The following is a 19,312-nucleotide window of genomic DNA, read 5'->3' on the forward strand; positions in this document are numbered from 1 at the left end:
TTTCTCCCCTCTTCTAGTCCTTCTGGACCTGCATCTTCCCTCAATTCACCTCCATCTCACCCGAACTCCAAGTCACCGACAGCGACAGGAACCCGCGCCCGCAGAAACAGAAACACCGCCAAAGACGCCCATTTCCTGCGTCAGGCATCCGAATGGCTCATTGAGCGTTACATCCTCGTCCCTCCAATCCCGTGGGGCATTCCTCTCACTACCGTCTCTCAAACATCATCTCACCACTCAAACGATTCACATCAAACTTCCTCAGCTCACCCGGAACACCACCACCTCGACCAAGACGACACGACAGGGACGAGGGCGGAACGCCCGACCCAGTCCGTAATGGCGACGGATCCGGACAGAAATGCAATCGCCGTCCCGTCTGGCTCTCATCCGCAGTCACTTCAGCAGGACCAAGACCATCAACAGCAGCAGCAGCAGCAGCAGCAACTCAAGAGGAAATGGAAGAAGATTTGGCTTAGAGGTTTGTCGGTCCGCATTCGGCCTCGCAAAGACACTCCGCGACGTGCGACTACCACACCACCTGGAGCAGCAACACCAACAGCAGCAGCAGCAAGAGGTGGAGCAGTAGCAGCTGGGCGTGAAGCAGTAGCTGAAGGACAAGGGCCTGCGGGAAACGTCGAGAGGGGCACCCAGACCACCACTGGTCAACAAACACTGCAGCAATCAGAAACGCTTGCGCACCCAAGCGAGTCAGATCGTCTTACGGACTCCGACCCCTCCACCGCCGGGACAGCTAGCCAGCACTCGGCCGCGACTTCCACCACCGCTCAGACCACTGCCGTCCCCTCATCCTCGTCCTCCTCCTCCTCGACATCCCTCAGCGTAAGCGTCGGCGCCTCCATCGGCAACTTTCCATCTTCCTCCGCACCGTGTCCCACCTGTGGCCAGCGCCGTCATGTCGATCTCCACCGACCCCCGACTCCCGTGAAGCCCGAAGACCGTTTCCAGTTTCGCTCTGGTGTGCCTTACGGACCATGGACCATCACTCACCCCCCGCGCACTCCTGCACCCCAAGCTGTGTGCAGCGAACCGTCCGAAGTTCCCGCCCCAGCCACCAAGGTCGAATGTGCAGCTGAACCCGCTCCCGGACCCCTCACTGCATTCCACCCCTTCTCCCGCCTGCCTCCGGAGCTCCGTTCCAAAATTCTCCGCTTCTACTTGGAACGGCCCCGCATTGTCGAAATTCGGTGCATGAACGATCTGAAGAAGATCCATTTCGCGCCAAATGCTCTGGGAAATCTTGCATCCAACATTGCGTGGAGCGCAGACAACACCCTCCCCGCGTTGATGTGGGTGAACCGGGAGTGCCGTGCCGAGACACGCGCCTTTTATCGCGTGCAGTTGCCGATGCACCCAACGAATAAGATCGCTTGGCCTGTCATCATCAATCCAGAGTACGATACCGTCATATTCACCTTCCCTTGGAGCAGCGAGATTCCGCTTGATATTTTCCTAAGCGATTGTCTCGCGTTTGACCCTTTGCGTGTGGGCATCCGCCATTTCGGCACCCGCGATAGAGGCGGGCCGGAGACATGGGATCTGACGCCGGTGCCGGGGTGCGCACCGCTGTCCAAGAGCTTGGCCAACCTGGAATCTTACACAGAGGCGATTCAGCTGATGGATGACCGCGCCGCTGCACGGTTTCCAGTGTGGATGATTCACGAGGGTTATCTAACGAGCGGAATTCCCGCGAAGGACGCATTTTACCATGACGTACCCCGACTGCTTCTCAGCAACGACTACGAGCCTCCGGATGCGGCGAATCAGCGCAACGCACTCGAGGCACTTCGAACACAGCTTGGAGACTACCTGCCCGATAAAGTGGCGGAAAATTTGGTGATGCAGAGAATGTTCTACCGCAAGTATTTCCGCCATCTACGGATGAAGTGCACTAAGACGGACCTCGCCGGGTTGGGTATGGTCAGGCAGATTCCAGGAGGAGAGACGGAAGAGTTCTTCCTGAGTAATGGACGAGAGGTAGCTGGGCCGCGAAAGAAGAGGAGATCAGCGCTCGAGGTGCGTCCGAGCAGCAGTTGGCATCTGTGGGACGAGGATTAGGGGACTTTCATGGATAAGCTGATGAATTAATGGCGTTTGAAGAAGGATTGGTAAGGGTCACATATCTGCGCGCAGGCATCATTCGAACCGCCGCCTGGGAAACAGATCACAGGCGAATAGCAAGAATTAGGAATACCAGTCCACTTTTGTGCATTGCCAGTGTTCACAGTACAGTTTCTCTGCGTGTTTGGGAACCAACTATGCAATTTTTGACTTGCCTCCTGAAGCAAGCGGGTATAAGGAGAGTAAAGGCCGCCCTTTTTCTGCAGCACAACACAACATAGGGAGTATATCCGTGTCCATGATCTCATACACATCCGTCATTGTACAGGCATTTCAACCAGTCTTTTCCATCCCATACTCCAATGACCTATGGCACCGTCGTCCCATCCCAAAAACATGTACGCCGCCGGTATATGTACAGAAGAAATACAACGAGGCTGAGCCCAGCTCAAGCCTCGCATTGATGAGGAGGATCAATTATGCAAAACTCTTCCCCTTGAGCTTCTCTTCGCGGACCACTGGCTGTGAGATCTTGCCGTTCATCACACCCTTGCCGCCTTCAATGGCGCCGATATCTTTCTCGCCCTTGCGGCGCTTGAGGAAGTCGCGGACTGTCAACGCGATATCGAGCCCGGAGATGGAGGACCCGAGGACGAAGACGGTCGACAGGCCGAAGCCGAGCATGATGGCCAGGTCGAAGGGGACGACTTGCGTGAAGCAGAGCGCCACGGAGGACAGGTCTGCGAAGCCGCTGATGACGGAGGCAAAGGAGAGGATGAGGAAGAGCTGGTTGACGTAGACTCTGATGTTTGGGAGGGCGGTCAGGGGGATAGGTGGAGTGCGAGCATTGGGGAGCGGAGGAGGCGCGCGGGCTTTGATGGCGAGGTGGAGGAGGAATGCGCCGATTCCGACGAGGGTTGTGAGGAGGCTGATGATCTGTTTCTTGTGTTAGTAGACATTTTAGGGGATTCGCAGAAGGGATGAGACGTACGCCGTGGGCAGTGCGGAAGTGGCCTGACTGGCCAAACACCAGGACACCGAAGATGAGGACGACAATTGTCGACGGCGCGATGATGAACAGCCACATTATGTTGTTCCACCTATGTACATTGGGGAGGATGTGTGGAACGTTGATGCGGATGAGAAGATTGCGTGCGTGTTCGAGGCCGATGGCGAGGGGAAGGACGTTGATGTAGGCAACGATGGCGAAGAGGACTGGGCGTATGATTAGCCACACGGATCTTTCTTTCTGTTGGTAGAAGGATACTTACTGTGAAGAACGAGGAAAGCGATCCATCCTGGGAGTTTCATCCCGTTGATCTCCACGCCACTCGCAGCGCCAATGATGTTGTTGCCCAAAGAGTCCCGGACGATGCCGCCATCGATGGCGTAGAAGTTGCCATCGTTCGCAATCTTGATGATGCCCGTCGGGATGGCCTGCTTCAGCACCTTCGTCACGTTGCCGTTGTTATTGAACTGGTCCAACGCTACAGTCTTGCTCTTCAACAGACCCAGGAAGACGAGCCCCAGACCGCCGACACCTTGACATGTCAAGGCATTCACGCCTGCCTGCGCCGCCATCGAGATCGTTTGCGCATTGATCACCACGGAGAGGTTGAAGCCGTTCGTCGTGTTGACGGACACCACGGGAGGCACGTTCTGGTTGTCCTGGCGCGGGACGAGACCGAGTCCACGGCGCTGGGGAGGGTTACTCGGCGTCGCTGCTGGCGCTGCGGGTGCCGGCGCTCCTCCTTGCGCTGGTGTTGACGCTTGAGGCATCGGCGTGCCTTGCGGATTCGCGATAAGGGCAGAGACGACAAGAACACCCTGTCCACCGATACCAACACCAAACCCGCTGGCCGCTCCACCCAGAGAGTCGTCGAACTGGACCTTGGAGTCAGGCAGCCCGTTGGCCGGCATCGTCGCGTTGCCCTTGATGAGGGAGTCCACGCCGCCCATCCCCTGGATCGCGTCGCCCGCCCCCTGGAGGAACCCGCGCGCGAAGCCCTGCGCGACCTTGGACACTTCAATCTTTTGCCCGTTGAAGTCGATCGTGGAGGGGATGCCGCCGCCGTTCTTCTGCATGTTCATCGACGAGCCGAGCTTGTTCACCAGCTCCGTCGCCGTGCCGTTCTGCAGGAAGCTGCTCGTCAGCCCCTTGGCGAAGGTCTGCGAGATGCCGCCAAAGTCGATCTGACCGTCGGGCATCTGCTGCATCGGGATCGCCGCGTCAGGCTGCAGCCCCAGGCCTACCGCCGCTCCCTGGCCGAGACCTTTACCGAAGCCGGACGCCGCCGCTGGGAGGATGCGCATGATGGTCCGCGTGGTGTTGGGGTTGCTGGCCTGGTTGAAGAGCGAGTTGAGGTCGAGGTTGGAGGTGACGGACTTTGTCAGCCCGAAGCCGAAGGTGCCGATGACGTTGGGGATGCTGGAGTCGTTGACGGGCTCGAGGCTGACGGCCGCGTTGGCGTTGAGCTTGAGGCCGGCGACGGTGCCGTTGCCGAGGCCCTGCGCGAGGGACATGGCGATGGGCTGCAGCTGGTTCGTCACGTTGCCGCCGAGGCTGGAGATGTCGACGGAGCCGATGAGCGTGGAGGTGAGCCCGACGCCGAGGTTCTGGATCGCCGGGTTGAGGCCGGTGGCCTCCATCTTGTTGTCCGCGGCGACCTTGGCGGCGATGGCCATCGTCTTCTCCTGCGAGGAGAGGTTGAGGCCCTGGGCTGCGCCGGCGCCCACGCCGATTCCGAGGAACATGGCAGGACCGTCGAGGTTCTTGACGAGGGAGTTGCCGATGTTGGAGAGGCCGTCTTTCAGTGGCTGGAGGAGGGGAGCGAGGATGCCCCCGACGTCGCCGCCGCCGGCACCACCGCCACCACCTGCTCCTGGGAGTCCTGGGAGTCCTGGGAGACCAGGAAGACCACCTCCTCCGCCTGCTGCTCCTCCTCCAGGAGCAGGAGCTCCCGGGAGGCCTGGGAGGCCGGGCAGTCCTGGGGCAGCGGGAGCTGCACCACCTCCGTCAGCAGCACCAGCAGCACCATTCGCTTGTGCTGTCGCCCCGCCGGTTAACGCGTTGGCCGCCGAGCTAAAGAGGTCACCAAGGCCGCCGAACTGTCTCTTGACCGGCCTCGAGCCCTCCGTTGCTGTGTCGTCAACCTCCTCGCCCAAGCCCTCGAGGCTTCTCTTGATCTTCTCCTTGTAGTCCTGCAGGAGCTGCTTCGTCTCGTCGAACTGGGGCGACTCGTACCGCGCAGCGAGGGTATCTGACAGGTCGACGGTGAAGTCAACCATGGACATCAGCGTCCGCCGCAGCTTGGGGTCGCTGCCCAGCGCGTCGATCGTCTCTGCGGAGACGATGGAGTCGAGGGCCTGGCCCCACGAGTTCAACTCTCGCTTGGTCACTGTCCGGCTGTTGACGTTGGGTCGAGGGTACAGTTGGTCCCTGATCTCCCTGCCGACGCTGAAGATGGAGAAGACCATCAGGAAGCCTATCATGATGGTTGTCAGGGTGTTCCGGGGCGGTGGAGGAGGAGGAGGCGGTTGCCTCTCCGAGGCCTCTTCTGATGGTGATATTTTGTTGTTCATCTCCATGGTGAAATCCATTGTGGCGGACAGATGGTAGATGACCAAACGTCTACGATGACATTAAAACGAAAAGGTTTTGGGTATCTCTAATAAGCAAATACGAAAAACAGGAAAAGGAAGGCTGCCAGCAGTCGTGATGATGAAAAAAGGGATTTATGTCGATTTAGCCGGTACAGAATACCAGATGAGGTGAAGAAACAAAAGAACCGGGATCGAAACGCCGAGGGATGAACGACGAGATATAGGAGAGATGGATCACCGTCGAGTAGGATCTCGAGTCTAAAACATGGAGTGACGATCACCGTGATATGGAGCCCTCCGGAAGCCCCCAGGGGGTGTGTGTCGTCCATTCTGCGGCGGGATTCCGCTTACTACAGAGCCCATTGGCTCATTCGGTCATGGCAGTGATTGACTGACTTACAACCGGGGGCCCAGGTGTGGCCCGCCCGGGGTGGACACATTTGTGTGGTGGAAACCGGGAGGCGCCCCCTTGCGAGCGTCCCAGACGTTCTTTGCCGGGGCCGAAAGTGGCCCACTGACAGGCGCACATACAGTCCTACGACGTCAGAAGCAACTTCTACTGCAGTGAAAGGTGGCTTGCGCGTTACGTGGTGTCATGTACTACTACTACATCCGGTGTTGAAGAGACCGCATAGGTAGGCGTCGGTGGTCGGAACGGGGGACCGGGGTTGGGGGGTTAGAGAGTTCTGTCAGTGACGGGCAGGCTTCCCGGAGCCAAGAGTGTTTCCAGGAGGTTACAGTTAGGCTATAGAGATGTGTCAACCGAACGCTAAAGAGTACGGTAGAAAAGGCTTGTCGTGTTAGTATGTATGGTTGAGAGAGCCCAAGAGGTAGATAGAGTTATGTCTGCAGGGGTTGCACGTCCGAGACCCGACAGAGAGGGAGAGGGAGAGTAGGAGACAGAGTGGAAGGGAAGCAAAACAAGGTTGAATAGAGTAGGTGTGTGCGATGCGAGGTTGGGCTGAATACGTGTACGAGATACGAACTGTTTAGGGCAAGTCAGTCATAGGAGACGGTGGTCAATAGTGTGTGTGAGGGTGACATGTGCAGGGAGAAGGGATGAGCAGAGTTGCCATGCGATATGGTGCGCAGAGAAAAAAGAAGCACGATTGTTAAGCAGTGGCCCACGATGGGAGTTTCAGACGGTCGAGTGACGTTGCGACGGTGACTCGGTGATTGGTCGACGGGTGTAAGTGACACTTTTCGCTGACCCGTGGTTGCTGATGTAATGGACGAATTAAGCTGTTTGCTCCATGGATGTTGGATAATACTACGCAGTAGAGACAGGAAACAGTCCATGGGCCACCCCCGTCTCAGATCAACAACGGTTCCTCAGTGGCGGCAGTGAGGGTTGGTGATGTGACACGATCTGACAAGGAACACAGACGCAGAGACGAGAGAGAGAGAGACGCAGAGACAGGCGTAAAGACGTCAAGCCCCCTCCATTGGGAAGGTACTTCGGGGAGCGCAGCGCAGGCAGCGGTGTTAGTGTCCATTGTGTTGGTGCTGGCTGTGTTGTGTTGGTGGGCCACAGCGTCATTCAGGCGCTATGCAACAAGTCACTCTCTGACAGCCAGCCCCAGGGTCCCTGAGCCACTCTGTCAGCTCCAGCCTCTCAAAAAAGAAAAACTCGCAAGATGCCCGCAAGACCTTTCCCAGAGAGGAAAGACCCTGCAAAAACGAGCCGTACTCGGATTGCTGGGACTTGCCTACCTGCCACCTCATGGTTGATGTTTGACACTTGACATGTCTCCATCCATATTGCAGCGTCTATGTCTTAGAACACAGGCGATGCTCTCAGAGCCACAGAGCCACAATCAGTTGGCTCACCACCTCAGCCTTAGTCAGCCCCTTGGCAGCTACCTAACTAACGGCGGCCCGTTACCGGCAGCCACAGAGGCTCTTTCCTTCGGTCGAGTGGCCCGGCGAGGTACGTACCCTTCCGCCTCGAATCCCCCGCCTGGTTGCCTGATTGGGGAACCTGCTCATCGTGTCCGAGTTCGTATCATGAAGCACAAACACACCACGACTCTCTCAAGGAACCTTGTCCGACTGTCAAACACGCCGTTTGCTCCAACTTCTGTACAGCCTCCTTTTTCATTTGCCTCCCGTCTACGTTTCCCCACACTCGAGCCAACATCACGACATACACCGGACGCACTACGCCGCCGCACCCTCCCGACTCGGGGCCTCGTTCGCCTGCACACCCATTTGATACCTTTGACACCTTCTAGCGTCCGCGGCTTATTCCACCGCCCTCCAACCGTCGTCCGACCCGTTGCTAGCGCCGTTGTCGGCGTTCGTCGAACCTGTCACGCCTTTACACTCTGCTTGACGTCCAACCTTGTCCACCGCCAAGCTTTACCAGCACCCCCTAATGGAACCAACTCACAACGCTGTTGTTGATACGGCCGGCTTACCAAGCTCGAGCTCGACGTCGTCTCCCTCACATCGACCGATAGGTTTGAACGTCCGCCCAACCCACCAATCTGGCTCTTCGCAAAGACATGACGCTTATGACGCCGCGGATGAGACCGAGCACGATCATGGTGCCCATCAAACCCAACGAACCACGGCCATCCCTGCTCCGTCCGCCGCGCGGGTGAAGCCCCCGACGCCTTGGAAGGCACTGAAAGCCTGTAAAGGGTTTGACTTGCGCACATGGGTTTCCGCATCCGGACATGAGCCGATAATAACAACTACTTCGCCTTGCTCATCGTCGGTGTTGATGCCCTCCTCCCCGTCATCCCCATTGGCGTCCTCCGCAGACATTATCAGGGCTACAACCGTAGCCTTCCACCGTTTTCCGGAACTGCCCTACGAGTTGCGTTGCAGGATATGGCTCATGTGCCTCTCCTGGCCGCGCATCGTCGTGATCCGCGGCTCCATGGACTGCAACACGCCCGGCAATGAGACCTCCGGCAACGAGTTTGGCAACGCTGCATGCAACGCCCACTGGTACTGCGAGAACAGGAGCCCCGTCCTCTTCCGCGTGTGTTCCGAATCCCGCCGCGAGGCGCTGGCCTTCTTCAGGATCCACCTGCCCATGCGCTCTCCCGATCCTGACAGCCACGGCCGCCCGTCCCTGAATCAGCGAAACCCGGCGTGGGACCGCATCTACATCAACCCCGACTGGGACCTCGTCCTCTACCAGGGGGCCACCCGCTCGGTGGCCATCCTTGCCAGCGACCTCCTGGCCTACGATCCCAACCACGAAGGCGTGGTGCACTACGGGGCCCAGGGCATTAGGGACGTCAATCCAGACCCCGGCTTCGGGATGGCCACTCTGAGCGAATCGCTGGCCTTCCTCAAAAGCTTTGTTTTGTGCACCGCTGATACGTCAGACATGGTCCGTCCACTGGGCGAGGGCTACATCCATGCCGTCGCGGGCGAGATTGGCCAGGAGGGCATGCAGATGATCGACTGGGCGTCGCACTCGCGCATGCTGATGAGGACCTTTAGCAACAGCGAAGTGAGGAGAACTCTGGTTCATAGCAAAGACGTAGAACAGCGTGTGGTCGACGACCTCGTCACGGTCGAGATGAGCACGCGCTTCCGCAGCACCACCGTGCAGAAAGCACTCGACTCGTCGGCAACAGGCCGAGTGCTCCAGCTGGCATGGCAGCCTCCGGACCGCAAGATTTCCCATGTCATGCACCTGACCACGGCGCCGTTAACGGTATGAGTGGCGAGCGTCGATGCTTCTCCTCTTGGCCCCCTTTTGGGTAGGTTTCTATAACTGTTCGCGGGTTTCCTTGTCTGCTACCACAACTTCCTCACGGCCCGGTGTTGGCACAGCGTCATGCGAAGGGGAAAGAAACAAAAAGTTGGTGACGAAATGTGACTTCGTCGGTCTCTCTCATTGCGTTGCGTTGTTGGGATGATATCTTTTTCGTCAATGTTTTACACCTATGATACAACAGACGTCTCTCTTTTTCCTCGGCGTTATTGCCTGAGTGAGAGCGGCTTCAATATTCTCTCCCTGATAACTCTGCCTGCCACATCGGCGCCGTGCTGGAGGGTGATGGCTCCTACAATGGCAAAGACTGCCGAGTTGAGCACAATCTGCTGACCTGATCCGGCAAGGTTTTCAGGCTGAGTTTCTTCGTTAGCCATACGTGTACGCGTGCGTGTGTTTTGTTTCCGCCCCTGAGAGGGGGCATGCCTCATGAGACGGTTTGTGAGATCGGCGCTTACCTTTGCCGGCTTCCACCGCAAAACCTTGTCGATGCCCGCATCGAAGGCCAACTGCTCAATCTTCTCCTTGTTGACGACCTTGACCGGCATCTCGACGTTGAGGTTATCGACCTGGGCCAGGGCCGGGTGCTGGAACGGTTCACGGCCATACTCATCTGGGACGATGGCGCCCTCCTTCTCTGCCGCCACTATGCTTTTTGTGGTCTCGAAGATGATGGCTTGACGACCTGGAAGCGAACGCAAACGCCGAGTCAGCTTCGATTACATCCTTTCTTCTCGCTTCAAACCTCCCAATTCCCCTAGACCCAGAGCAAATCACTGAGAGGAAAAAACCTACCGACATATGCCAGCCTGTCGTTGAAACCTCTGCGGCCCTGGTCGAAGCTCTTGTGTGTAACCGCCAGCCACTTGACCTCCTCAGGCAACATGGTGTCTCCGCCCCGTCCCAAAAACCGCACGTACATCTCGTCCAGCACCTTGGGGTCGTTGTTCACCTTCCAGACCTTGCGCCTGGGGTCGATGGTGATGTGCGGTGAGAAGGGCGCCTTCATGGCCTCGGGTGTGTAGGACCATCTTGGCCGCTCCGACGTATCGTCCCTCCTCGGCAGTTCATTGATCTTGCTGTCGGCGGCGGCCGTCGCAAATGTTCGGGCGGCGAGCAGGCACTGCGGGGCGGGGGAGGATGCTGCGGACGCAACTCGGGGCGCCGGTTGGCAATGCCTGAGGGCATGCCTCGTGAGGCCGTATGCTGACCGGGAGGTGGTGGTAGCCATTGGGAGGGTGGGCGGCTGGCTGCGGGATCGTGGTGCTGGTCCGGTGGTTTTTATCCCGCCTGGAGCTGGCAGCTTCATCATGATGCTCCAGAACTTTTCGCGATGGTCTGCTGCACGGGCCACTTTGAAGGTCACGTGTCTTCGCGCGGAGTGAGGATCATGCGAGCACCGGCGCTAGTCTGCTTTGGTGATGGACTGGGCTGGCGGGCTTCCGTGCGAACCAACGGCAGGGCCCCCTGAACGTTGCAGCTTCCATTCCCTTTCACATTTCAATCTCCACTCGCGTCTCCACCCCACTCTGACACGCATGTGAAGGGAGCAGCTCCCGTCAGCGACGCGTCGAACTGGTTTGGCAGACACGGCTCCTTTTTTTCGCTTGTTGGTCGACGACGTTTGCGCTTTTTGCAACTACGATGGTATGACAATTGCTAGGGAAGAATTGGCTTTCGTCGACATTTTGCTTCTAATCCATCATGGCGACACCCAATCGAGCCAAAACCACCGCCCAGAGCAGTGCTCTGCTCGTTGAGAAGCTTGCGGCAATCCTGCCAAAGGGCTACCGGTTCGGCGTGTACCACCTCTCGACACCACCTACCAAGTCGCAAGCGCTCTACTCTGCGCCGCCTGACGAGCGAGACGACAGGACTTTTTGCGAGAAGCACTTCCTTGCCATTTCGATCGATTCTCGACCAAAGACGACCGACGAGGCCTCGAAAGACATCGCGGCCAAGGACACCGACGCGAAGCAGGTTCTCGTCTTGGCATTGGAGGTGTACATCTACACGACTGCTTACTCGAGCACAATCTTCGTCGCCAAAGCCGATTCGACCGGCTACCTGAACCTGCTCAACCTTCCCAAAGGCACACCCTCCCCGATTAAGGAAATCAGCAGCGCCTTTGTCACATACCTCGTCGAGCAGCGCCGACGCAAGGGCATCCAAACAGTCGTCAGCCTGTTCGCCCGCGCCCAGAACCAATATCTCTTTCCCGGCAGTGTCGACTACAGCGGCAAGCATGTGCTGGATGATAGGGGGCTCGTCAAGTGGTGGTGCAAGGTGCTGGACCCTCTCCTCGAGAACCCTCCCGTGGGCAATGGCGATCCGTGGGGTTCCGTGAAAGGATACCTCGTCATTCCAGGCCTTGACGACTACGAGACGAAAGCTTCCATTCCCCGGGGACCGAAGAGTGCTGCCAATTGGGTGTTGGGGCATGCCCTCGAGAAGATATCGCATTACACGAAGGAGTACGACTGGGTCCCGGCAAGATGTCTCATCCCTCGATTCCCCGACGATCCCAAGTCCAGATTCAGAGATGAGCTGGATGAGGAGGCCGGCAAGTCGAAACAGGTCAAGACCACCGGTTTGTGGAAGAGTGTGAAGACGCTCGAGACGTTCTGGGAGATGATGGCTTTCAGACAAGAATGCTCGAGTGGGCGGTTGACAGGCTTCATCTGGGCAGTCTTTGACCCTGAAGCTGAGAAGGATGAGCAGCCCCGGCGCGAAAGCGCAGCGTCGACTTTGCCCACGCCAAACCCCTCGTTCGACCCGTCCAACCCACCCACGACCCCGTCCCGTCAGAAGGCAGTCCGGCCCACCACTCCCATGTCAACTCCGCGAAAGCTATTCCCCGTGTCGCCATCAGGGACGCCGACCAAGAAGTCAGGGGAGAAGAAGGCTGACGACAAGAAGAGCCAGAAGAAAAAGAAGAAGACCGGCATCGTCATGACCCGTCAACCTCGCATCAAGAAGCACCAGCGCAACTACCTACTCGACAAGCCCATCTCCACAGCGTATTATTATTGGCCAGCTGAAGGTCGTGGTCGCCGGATCGTCGATGAGGCCGGCTACAAACGGACGAACGAGCTACTTCTTCACCTCGACTTCTCGAAGCTGGAGCTCGCGACTGGCAGCACCCGCCGCTGGATCAACGAGGTCGGCATGGGTGAGACCTGGGGCCTAGATGTGGTGGGCAAGCGCGAGATTCCTGCGCCGGTATCAAACGAGTCGTCTGCTGGAGAGGTAAATAACCTCTCCGGCTTGATTAAGCGTAAGCGACCCGATGATGCGGCAAAGGATGAGCCCGCCAACAAGGTTAATGTCCTCGCGACCGGGCTCGTTCGGAAGAAACCCAAGACGGAGGAGGCTGCGGATGAGAAGAAAGCTGAAGAGGCCCCGGCTGTGAATGTGCTGGGTGGGGGACTGATTCGCAAGAAGCCCAAGGGAGATGATGCCAAGAAGGCTCAAGAGGTGCCGGCTGTCAAGGCAGATGCTTGACTTGTCTGTGAATTTTATTGATTACTTGGGAAGCACGGCGTTGGTAAGATATCAGGATCAGGATGGCTTGGCTCGGGTTGGATGCCACGGAACGCCATGGGAAGGGAATTCGAGACCTGTCTGTGGCCCAGGGATGGTCTCGGAAGAACATGCACAACACGTCGCACGATAAATGGGTATCGTAGAATACAGTGCTGCTTGAAATCCCTTTGATAACAGAAGCATTGATTAAAAAGAGAGAACCATGTGCCACCAATGATGCCAACACCATCGGACCCGTGCCGGCGATGTACGCAGCCGGTGTCTGTCTAAGCCAGACACCGGCTGAAATAGGCAGCATGGCAATAATACTATGGCAATCCAGGCAGATTATTGTTTGAGCGAGACATGTTTTTATCTGGATATTTTTAAGTCAATCGATTGATGGATAATCTTCGAGCAAACCACCTCGGTCAATCTCCCCGCGTGTTTGGTTGAGACAGCAGCGTCTTGCTGATGGAGAGATTATCAGACCATTCATACATCAGCTAATGTTCGCGGGGCCCCGGAGCCGTCACCTGCCCCCCACACGGATGGGCTGAGATGCAAAAAGTCGGGAAATTAGCCAAGAGCCGCCTCAACTAGGCGAGCCTAGACCGATCGTCATCCTCACCCCACAACTTTGCCCTGCTGCACCCCCGCGGCGGGGTCTGCTGCCTTCGCCGTTCCCCGCGAAACTTGCGGGCAGTATTATTCAAATTCATACGGTTTCGTGTTCTAGAAAATTATGGGCAGTCATGATCAGATACCACCAAATAGCATGTGCTTAGGAGGCCAAAGCAATCTTCCTAGGGTTGCGACTACTGAATGGTTATCTTGCGAACTGAGAGCAACATGCATTATCTGAACCAGCCAAACACAATGAGAGCCCAGCCCAACACAACACAGAATAAAAAAGTGTCACAACCAGCACGCGAACCGGCCCGGGCGAGTGGGGAGACCATTCTGCGGCCAAGACCGGGAGAGTTCATCTCCAAGAGGCGCAAGACGTGCCCAATCTCGCCTCATCCACTCACCGACCACCCCAATCGTGATTCCACCAATGCTGCCTTGCTCTTGTGTCACTTCAAATAGCGGATAACCGCCCACTTATTGCGTTTGAATCCGTTTCCATTGTCGCAGCCTTATCGGACGACTTCAAGTGGCTTACCCACGTGGCTGCACGATCTCCCATCAGTTGTTCTCACTAGTCCAGCTATCGGGAGCTACCCTTGTCATCCCATATCTATCGCATCGCGACCCAACTTGCGCGGCTCCAAAACCCTCATTACCATCTTCACTTCCATACTCAATCAACTCAGTCGCAAATCATGGCAGAACCAAATAATACGCCTTATCCCCCGGCAACACCAGCCGCCCAAACGCCGCGCTCTGCATCCCCCCACCAGCCCCAACCCATTCTCGCACCTCCCCCAGCGCCCCTGCCCAGCACCCAAAAACCCAAGGTCCTGCATATCGGCGATCCCATCAAATACAACCCGGACACGTACGCCGCCTTCGCCGCACAATTTGAGGTCATCCGCCCGTCAACCCCGGACCGCCAGCGCCCCGCCTTCGCCGCCGCCCTCCGGGACCGCAAGTGGGGCGACTTCTCCGCCGTCTTCCGCCCTTTCTGGGGCACCGGCGGCGAAATGGGCAAGTGGGACGCCGAGCTGGTCCCGCTCCTCCCGCCCTCCTGCCGCGTCTTCGCGAGCGCCGGCGCGGGCTTCGACTGGGCCGACACCCAGCTCCTCGGCGAGCGCGGGGTGGTGTACTGCAACTCCGGCCTGGCGGCCGCGGAGGCCGTCGCGGATTTCGCGGTCGCCATGGTCATCTCGACATTCAGGCACCTGCCGTGGTGCATGGGGGCCGCGGGCGACGAGGCCGCCTTCCGGGACTGCCACGCGCGGGCCACGGGCGTGTCGCATACTTTACGTAGCCAGGTGCTGGGGCTCGTTGGGTTCGGCAACATTGGGCAGCAGATCGCGCAGAGGCTCGGCGTGGGATTTGGGATGGCGGTGCATTACTTCGATCTGATCAGGAAGGACGAGGCGACGGAGGGCGCGTATAAGGCGACGTTCCATCCGACGTTGGAGGCGCTGTTACAGAGCTCGGATTGCGTTGTTCTGTGCACGCCGGCGGGAGGCAAGGTCATCACCAAGGAGTCGCTGGCGTGGTTTAAGCCCGGGGCGCGGTTCGTCAACATCGCGAGGGGCAGTCTTGTGGACGAGGAGGCGCTGGCGGATGCGCTTGAGGATGGACGTTTGAGCGCCGTCGCGCTGGATGTTCACGAGAACGAGCCGAAGCCGCATGCGCGATTGGTAGCTATGGCGGGGACGAAGGCGATGCTGACTTGTCATAATGCCGGTGGGACGGTTGAGACGCATGCTGGGTTTGAGGAGTTGAGTATGAGGAACATCATGGCTATCTTGGGCGGCGGAGAGCCGATCACACCGGTCAACTTGCAATATCTGAGGAGATGAGTCGCCATGAAGTGTGTTGGAGTGGTGTTGACGCTATAAATGTGTCATGATGGTGTCTATAAGTTGGTGTCTACAAGTTACAACGCGACAAATGAAATGGCAAGGTGTCTCTTGTACACATTGGTATGAAAAGCATTCGCTCAACTTCATGCAAATACACTAAACCGACTATAATATTTACTTACAAGTGACTGTACGTCGACTATGACCTACGAGTAATGATGATTGGTGAGTTGCTTCTGGTAAGCTGTCCTTACTGCGAACCCCACGTCGTCTGACTCTTTGTTTCGTTTCCAACTTCTAGTAACTTATAGTAAATGAGTCTCTCATAATGTTCTGGAGTTTCAGGCGTGGCACAGGCAACCTTTGGAACAACACTACTCTGACTCACGAGACATCATGATTGGAGACGTCTTGGCTGAAAGGGTGTCTCAGGTTCTTTTCTTCCCACTCTTCAATGCAGTAGACATTTATGAAGACCACAACAGCTGTCTGCGATTAGTGTACCGTGATGATTAATGAATTTGAGAGGCGCTGGGTTCACAGGTGTGATTAATGATCTGTTATCAACAGTCATTGAATCTCGATGAGGTAACTACCCAGAGCAGATAGCTTTGCGGAAAGTTGAGCTTTTTCTGCCCGCGTATAGCATCAATCTTATAACTCGCAAGAGAGTTGCCCATCACTCGTTGACAGCCCCCTCTTGGCCGTTTACCAATCGAATCACGCAATACACGAAATCGGCCGAAGCCGTTTCTCTTCTTGGCATTGAGATGCTTCAGATGGCGTCGTCCGGTGGCGCTAGCTGTGCAAGTTGGAAGTCTATGCTCCCATCTGCCCGACCAGCTGCCCCGGATTGCCCAATTGCGGAGTTTTCAGCCCTTTCGTCCGACTCTCCGTGCGCCTCGCGGATCGGCTTCCTCCGAACATTTAAGCATTTACACATGCTTTAGAACACATGGGATGAAGCACTACAAACAAGCTTGGCGTTGCTGAACTCTATTCATACTAGTAGGCAAAACACCTCATGTTTGACCAAGACCGTTGGACAGAGTTAAACATGTTTCTTCGCCCTTTCCTAAGTCCCCATCCTCAGCACAATCTCTCTAATTCACCTTACCCACGGCATTTTTAGTGTGTAAGAAGGACTTTAGGAAAGGTCCGACGGAGCGACCCGTACTTGGGTAATGAAAGCGCAGTGCCGTTCCCTCACTTCTCGCCTGCGGATTAAGCATTCGGTTGGAAACAAGCCGGCGTCGTGGGATTGGAGAGTTTACTATATCCCTTTGAATATTAATATTCTGCTCGAAAGCGTTGACTCGTCATTGTGAGCTGTTAAGCGGGATCGATTTTCTTGAATCCCATTTAAGACGGTATGATCCTCTTCGGGCCATCGTCGTCTCCTTTCTCGGCCGAAGACTTTGCTCCGGAATCCATGTAACAGCACCTGCATACTACACGCTCACCAACTACGCATTTCCAACATTCATTGAATCAAAATGCAGGGCTACGTCGCTCTTTTGCTTCTGGGAGGAATCTCACGCTCCACTCTGGCGTTTTCCCTCGCTGAAGACCCCCAGTTTCCCTTCAAAGTCCCAGCCTTGGACGCCAACAGATCGCCATGCCCCGTCCTCAACGCACTAGCTAACCATGGCTACCTCCCACGAGACGGAATGAACATCAACATGGAGCAACTGAAGTTCGCCTTCACAAAGGCCCTCAACATCGACGAGAAGGTCACCGTCAAGCTTGCCGAACCAACCTTCCCTGTCTCGACCACCGGCAACTCGAGCACGGTCAACCTGAAAGATATGGAGAAGCATAATGTCATCGAGCACGATGGAAGTCTCTCGCGCGAAGACGTCGCCGTGACTGGCAACGCGAACAAGTTTGATGCGCGCGTGTGGAACGGGGTCAAGGCGCATTTCACCGGGGAGACAATTGATACAAAGACAATGGCCATCGCGCGCAAGGACAGGGTTGCAGTGGCGATGAAGACAAACCCGACATTCAACATGACGGAGGCACAGCTGAAGCTGTCGTTCGCCGAATCTGCGTTCATCTTGGGTGTTCTCGCAGGAGACTTCCAGAACCCCCAGGCGCCGACGAAGTACATGAACGTAATGTTTGAGCAGGAGAGGTTCCCGTTTGACGAGGGGTTCAAGACTTCGGCTACCAAGGTCACTGGTGATCAGGTTGATATGTTGGTGGCGGCCATGATGAAGGTCACACCGCCATAGGATGTACTTCTGCTTCGGTGTACGGGGTTACTTGGAAACAATAGGGCGCCTTATAACAATGAAATAGAGACATGACCAATTATGAACAGAGGTTTCACTCGTGACTGTAGCTTTGCTGCTTTATTGCAAGTCAAGGCGTTGTTCTCATGTCAGTCCCTGCAACGGTAATTTGCTGCGTAACGACCTTATCCTAGTTTCAAGTATTCACATCGGCTGAGACCCCGGCCCCTTTTACTGCTTTCTCGCCAACCACAAATCAAACCAGTCAATCATAGCACGTAGACTTTGCTCTTTGCACCAACCTAATGTAATGGTCATTAGCGAACAGTGGTTACCGGAGAACAGGTCAAACTCACGTTGATACGGATCAGCAGGGTCGCCCTTCACAGCAAACCCATGCCCCACGCCATAGAAAAGCTGCACATGGTAGGCCTTCTGTTCGCGCTGAAGAACATCGATGGCCTTTCGTCGCGATTCGGTATTAAACGCTTGGTCATTCTCGGCGCAAGACAGCAGCAACGGTTCTGCCCATGTCAGTCATCAGACTATCTCGAAGGAGTTCATCACGGAAGACCTACTCTTGAGATTTGAGAAATGCTCCTCCTTCAAGGCCGTAGGGTGGGCAAATGCACCGGCCGACACCACCGGCTCACCATCTCCGGCCGCACCAGCCAGAAGATCACATACAAATGGTGCACCGAAGCAGTAGCCTGTACAAGCATAGCGGGTCTCCGTACCAGCCACCTGGCCACCAAACTTCTCGCGCACAGCATTCGTCCACTTCGGCACGTTCTCCGTCGCAAACGTCCAGTGCTTCGTGCGCCAAGCAGCGTGATCAAACCCGGGCGGCAGCGGATCAGACTTGTTGGTGCGGTACTTGGAAATGGGGTCCTATGTTCCGATGATTAGTATCGGTTTGTGACTCGGAGTGATGTACCCACACCACGGAAGTAATCCATGCCAAGCGCCGTGTACCCGGCGGACGCGAAGCCGTCCATCAGCAGCTTGGCGTTGACCGAGAGGCCCCACACGTCCGGGAAGTAGAGCACGACGTGACCGTTGGGAGAGGAACCCATGTCGGCAGGCCGGACAACGTAAGTCGGCACCTCAATTATGTCCTCAACCTTTCCGGCGGGGTTGCCGTCATGGATGGTGCCTGTGAAGCAACATGGCCCGGGTGGCTTTGCGAGGTACTCTTGATCGTCGGACTTGGTTTGGGCCATTTTTGGTTAATCGAAAGCTTTTGTTTTGGTTATTGAAACACAATTGAGGGCAGGTTCAGTAGAGCTTTTGAGTTGTTTCCTCAAGTTGAGGTAGTCTTGGATGGGGCCGGGGAGTTTAAGATCGATGCCGGCTCGGCACCGACGTTGGTGCGGGGTTTCAAGGGCGCCGAAAACAAAGAGCCCACGGACATGGAGATACCATTTAGAAACTTGAAGTGCAACGGACCAAAGTAATTATGACCGGCCAAAACATGCCCGAACTACTTGACTTGTCGGAGTTAAGTGAATTAGCCCAGAGATTTTGAGCAGGCGTCGTTACTCATCATCGGCTGTGGTGTTAAATGTAATCCACCGTTAATTGGTTTGCTGGAAAGAAGCTGCTCGACTATCTTCTATCCGCTCCCTAAACTTTGATATCTA

At 56.4% G+C, this 19,312-nt stretch overlaps 7 protein-coding genes across 7 annotated transcripts; 5 read left to right on the forward strand and 2 right to left on the reverse strand.

The window, feature by feature from the left end:
- Positions 1–339: 339 nt before the first annotated feature.
- On the forward strand, positions 340–2,079 carry CGCS363_v005840 (uncharacterized protein; the record flags this gene model as incomplete). Its single annotated transcript, XM_036637689.1, has 1 exon — positions 340–2,079. The coding sequence occupies one exon, from the start codon at positions 340–342 to the stop codon at positions 2,077–2,079; it is 1,740 nt and encodes a 579-aa protein (XP_036498296.1).
- Positions 2,080–8,413: 6,334 nt separating this feature from the next.
- Positions 8,414–9,370, forward strand: CGCS363_v005841 (uncharacterized protein; the record flags this gene model as incomplete). Its single annotated transcript, XM_036637690.1, has 1 exon — positions 8,414–9,370. One exon carries the CDS (start codon positions 8,414–8,416, stop codon positions 9,368–9,370), a length of 957 nt encoding a protein of 318 aa, XP_036498295.1.
- Positions 9,371–9,630: 260 nt separating this feature from the next.
- CGCS363_v005842 (uncharacterized protein) lies at positions 9,631–10,655 on the reverse strand (the record flags this gene model as incomplete). Its single annotated transcript, XM_036637691.1, has 3 exons — positions 9,631–9,780; positions 9,883–10,109; positions 10,220–10,655. 3 exons carry the CDS (start codon positions 10,653–10,655, stop codon positions 9,631–9,633), a joined length of 813 nt encoding a protein of 270 aa, XP_036498298.1.
- Positions 10,656–11,128: 473 nt separating this feature from the next.
- On the forward strand, positions 11,129–12,928 carry rtt109 (Histone acetyltransferase rtt109; the record flags this gene model as incomplete). Its single annotated transcript, XM_036637692.1, has 1 exon — positions 11,129–12,928. One exon carries the CDS (start codon positions 11,129–11,131, stop codon positions 12,926–12,928), a length of 1,800 nt encoding a protein of 599 aa, XP_036498297.1.
- A 1,349-nt stretch (positions 12,929–14,277) lies between these two features.
- gyaR (Glyoxylate reductase) lies at positions 14,278–15,429 on the forward strand (the record flags this gene model as incomplete). Its single annotated transcript, XM_036637693.1, has 1 exon — positions 14,278–15,429. One exon carries the CDS (start codon positions 14,278–14,280, stop codon positions 15,427–15,429), a length of 1,152 nt encoding a protein of 383 aa, XP_036498300.1.
- A 1,499-nt stretch (positions 15,430–16,928) lies between these two features.
- CGCS363_v005845 (putative sterigmatocystin biosynthesis peroxidase stcC) lies at positions 16,929–17,669 on the forward strand (the record flags this gene model as incomplete). The annotated part of the gene is made up of 1 exon (XM_036637694.1): positions 16,929–17,669. The coding sequence occupies one exon, from the start codon at positions 16,929–16,931 to the stop codon at positions 17,667–17,669; it is 741 nt and encodes a 246-aa protein (XP_036498299.1).
- Positions 17,670–17,900: 231 nt separating this feature from the next.
- On the reverse strand, positions 17,901–18,892 carry AIM2 (the record flags this gene model as incomplete). The annotated part of the gene is made up of 4 exons (XM_036637695.1): positions 17,901–17,971; positions 18,026–18,193; positions 18,248–18,560; positions 18,611–18,892. 4 exons carry the CDS (start codon positions 18,890–18,892, stop codon positions 17,901–17,903), a joined length of 834 nt encoding a protein of 277 aa, XP_036497163.1.
- Between the last annotated feature and the right edge of the window lie 420 nt (positions 18,893–19,312).

The sequence above is a fragment of the Colletotrichum siamense genome (assembly GCF_013390195.1).
Source record: "Colletotrichum siamense strain Cg363 chromosome Unknown KSG_Cg363_contig03, whole genome shotgun sequence".
NCBI lineage: Eukaryota > Fungi > Ascomycota > Sordariomycetes > Glomerellales > Glomerellaceae > Colletotrichum > Colletotrichum siamense.